The following is a 2,470-nucleotide window of genomic DNA, read 5'->3' as shown; positions in this document are numbered from 1 at the left end:
TCCTGCTATAGAATTCTATCATCATTTTCCATGTAATGGTTTAAAAACAAACAACAAAGCAAGACCATGCCATGGGATTTCAACATTCTTAAAAGTTTTGGACTTTTGGGGGCTTTTTTTGGTGTAGAATCCATTAAGTTTCCATGTCATCATACTGGTTTCTTCTCCTCCTATGTTCTATAGTAGTCTTATATGAAGAACCATACTTACAGTTATGCTAAAAATGAATATTACTTTTACCTTATTGCTCTATTGCAAAAAAAAGTCACGAGAACATGTTATTAAATCAACCAGTAGGTTTAAAAGCAGCAATTCTGTTTGTTTTTCTAGGTTTTTATTTATCTGTTTTCCCCCTTAAGAATCCCATTGCTAGGATCTAAGCTCAGTTGCTCTTTGAAAAGTCTGTTTACTGATTTACTGGCTTCTGCTCTGTGGAGAGCGCCAATCCAGCTGTAGATGGGTTTCCCCGTGCCCTGATGGGCTTCTGCAGTGTCTGATCAGGTCTTCAGTAAAGGTTGCTACCACGACTTCTTCTCTCTGCTCAGCTCCTTATCTTAATGAAACCACAGAATGACGTCCCTGAGACTCCTAGCACTTTCTCAAGCCTAGTGATGAGTACAAAAGTGAGGAGAGGAGGCCCGAGTGTCACCAGGTATGTGTGAGATCTTTAAGAAATTAAGGAGAGAATAGCTTGGATGGTTAGCAAATTTAACATCACAGTGACAGATGTCCTACCGTATACATTCAAAAGACCTATTTTACAAAGTGTCTGAACTTCCTGCTGGCGAGGAATATTTCCATTTCTCAGCCCTGTGGCCTCGCAGACTTTCATGCTACTCTCCTTTATCTTTCTAATCGAGGATCTGCTTTGGGTCACAGACTGCCCTTTCTTTAATATTTGTCTGTAATAATTGTGCTGCCACCATCAATTAAATTCACCAGATATTTTGCTTCCTGGCCTCCTGCAGCTTTAATCTGAAACTTTCCATTTTCCTGCCCATGGACACCATCACAGCCTGAACAGAGTCCAATTTTCCATTAATGGACACAGCAGGCTTTTAAAATAAATCATACAAAGGGTGGAGTCTGCAGCTCCGGATGCACCGTGTGAAAGAGTCAGCCAGACCCAACTGCCGGCACCACACCAGCTTCGTTCTGCTTTTCTTTCCGCTTTTCTTTCCACTTACTGAAACAATCAGAGGTGAACCAAAAAAGACAACTAAACAGCAGCAGCCAAGCGAAAGGCACCTAACAAGGAATGAAAGAGGAATCGGGATCTCGTAGTTCTTAATCCATCTACATGACCCATAATTTAAGTTGTGGTATCTGAAATGTTTCTCAGAGAGTAGCTCTGAATGCAATGCCTTGTATGCTCCACTGGCTCATAGAGGTCTAACTTGGCATGATGTTTCTTAGGTTAGAGGATATGAAAGATTGGGTACTGAAGAATAAAAAAAGGTAGTTTTTTCTTCTATGATGCAGGTTGTTGTCTAAATTCACCTCCAGTCTGTACAGAAATGAGATGATGCACAGGTCGCCCTGGAACACAGATGACAGCTTGCAGTGTCTTGGATTCAGAAAACTCTCAGGCTGCCATGGGAGATGAGCACTTTGCAGTTCCAGTGTTGGCTTTGTGTGCATTGTAATCTTTGCCTGTGGAAATACCCTAGATGCTGACTGGTGTCCAGTCTGCTGCTCATTAGAGGACATGTCAAGACAGCTTGGAAGATGTCGCTCTGGAAGAGGCATTAAAGACTGAGCTTTCAAAAGCATGGTATGCTTTTGAAAGATGTGCCTGAAAATGTCCTGGGATTGCTTATAAGCTTGAGTTGGTCTAGTTTTGGCTAGGAAAAATGCTTACAACTAGAAAAGACTGAAATTGGAGCAACCTACTAATGTTTGGAAATGTGTTGGGCTTTATCCATCTAAAATGTCTTTAAAATGATTTGTCATGCTTAGATGTTTCATTAAAATCCCTGTGCTCCATAAGGAGCGACAGTGCAGTTAGATTGTGGGTTGCATCATTGGAGGTGATAGCAGAGACCTAGCCCTCTTCGAATAGCACCTCACTTTTCGCCTTGAAGGCAGAAGGAATGTTGTGAATGATTTCATTTCAGCCATGCTGTTCTGCACCCTTTTAGTCCTTTCACAGCTAGTGCAAGAGAGGTCCGTTTCTTGAGAAGTGATGATGATGATGACCGTAACAGTGATGATGAAGATGATGATGACCATGTCAAAGATGATAACGATGAGTGGGTAACGTGAGCGTTAAACCAACTCAAATGGCAACAGTTCAGTCATTTTTTCTCTGAGTGGGACGAGAGCAGTTCAGAAATAAAAGCCTTTTATCCATCTATTTAAAACTTTGCAGCTACTATGTTTCTACATTAGGTTTTCATCTCTTTAAAAACAAAACAATCAGGCTTCTTTGGTTGCCAGCAGAAAATACTGCTGGAAACCACAGACTCCC

At 41.3% G+C, this 2,470-nt stretch overlaps 1 protein-coding gene across 1 annotated transcript in view; it reads left to right on the top strand.

Annotated features, from left to right (window-relative positions):
- The window catches only part of TMEM241 (transmembrane protein 241), a gene marked incomplete at both ends in the record, with an annotated part of 65,002 nt that extends 62,746 nt beyond the window's left edge, over window positions 1–2,256 (top strand). Inside the window, 2 exons of the mRNA XM_010011913.1 lie at window positions 546–652; window positions 2,142–2,256. Coding sequence (XP_010010215.1) covers window positions 546–652; window positions 2,142–2,256 — 222 coding nt within the window. The remainder of the gene's footprint in view (window positions 1–545; window positions 653–2,141) is intronic.
- Window positions 2,257–2,470: the final 214 nt, after the last annotated feature.

The sequence above is a fragment of the Nestor notabilis genome, unplaced genomic scaffold, assembly GCF_000696875.1.
Source record: "Nestor notabilis isolate BGI_N333 unplaced genomic scaffold, ASM69687v1 scaffold17540, whole genome shotgun sequence".
NCBI lineage: Eukaryota > Metazoa > Chordata > Aves > Psittaciformes > Psittacidae > Nestor > Nestor notabilis.
Note: the sequence above shows the minus strand (reverse complement) of the source record. Positions and strands in the feature narration are given on the sequence as shown.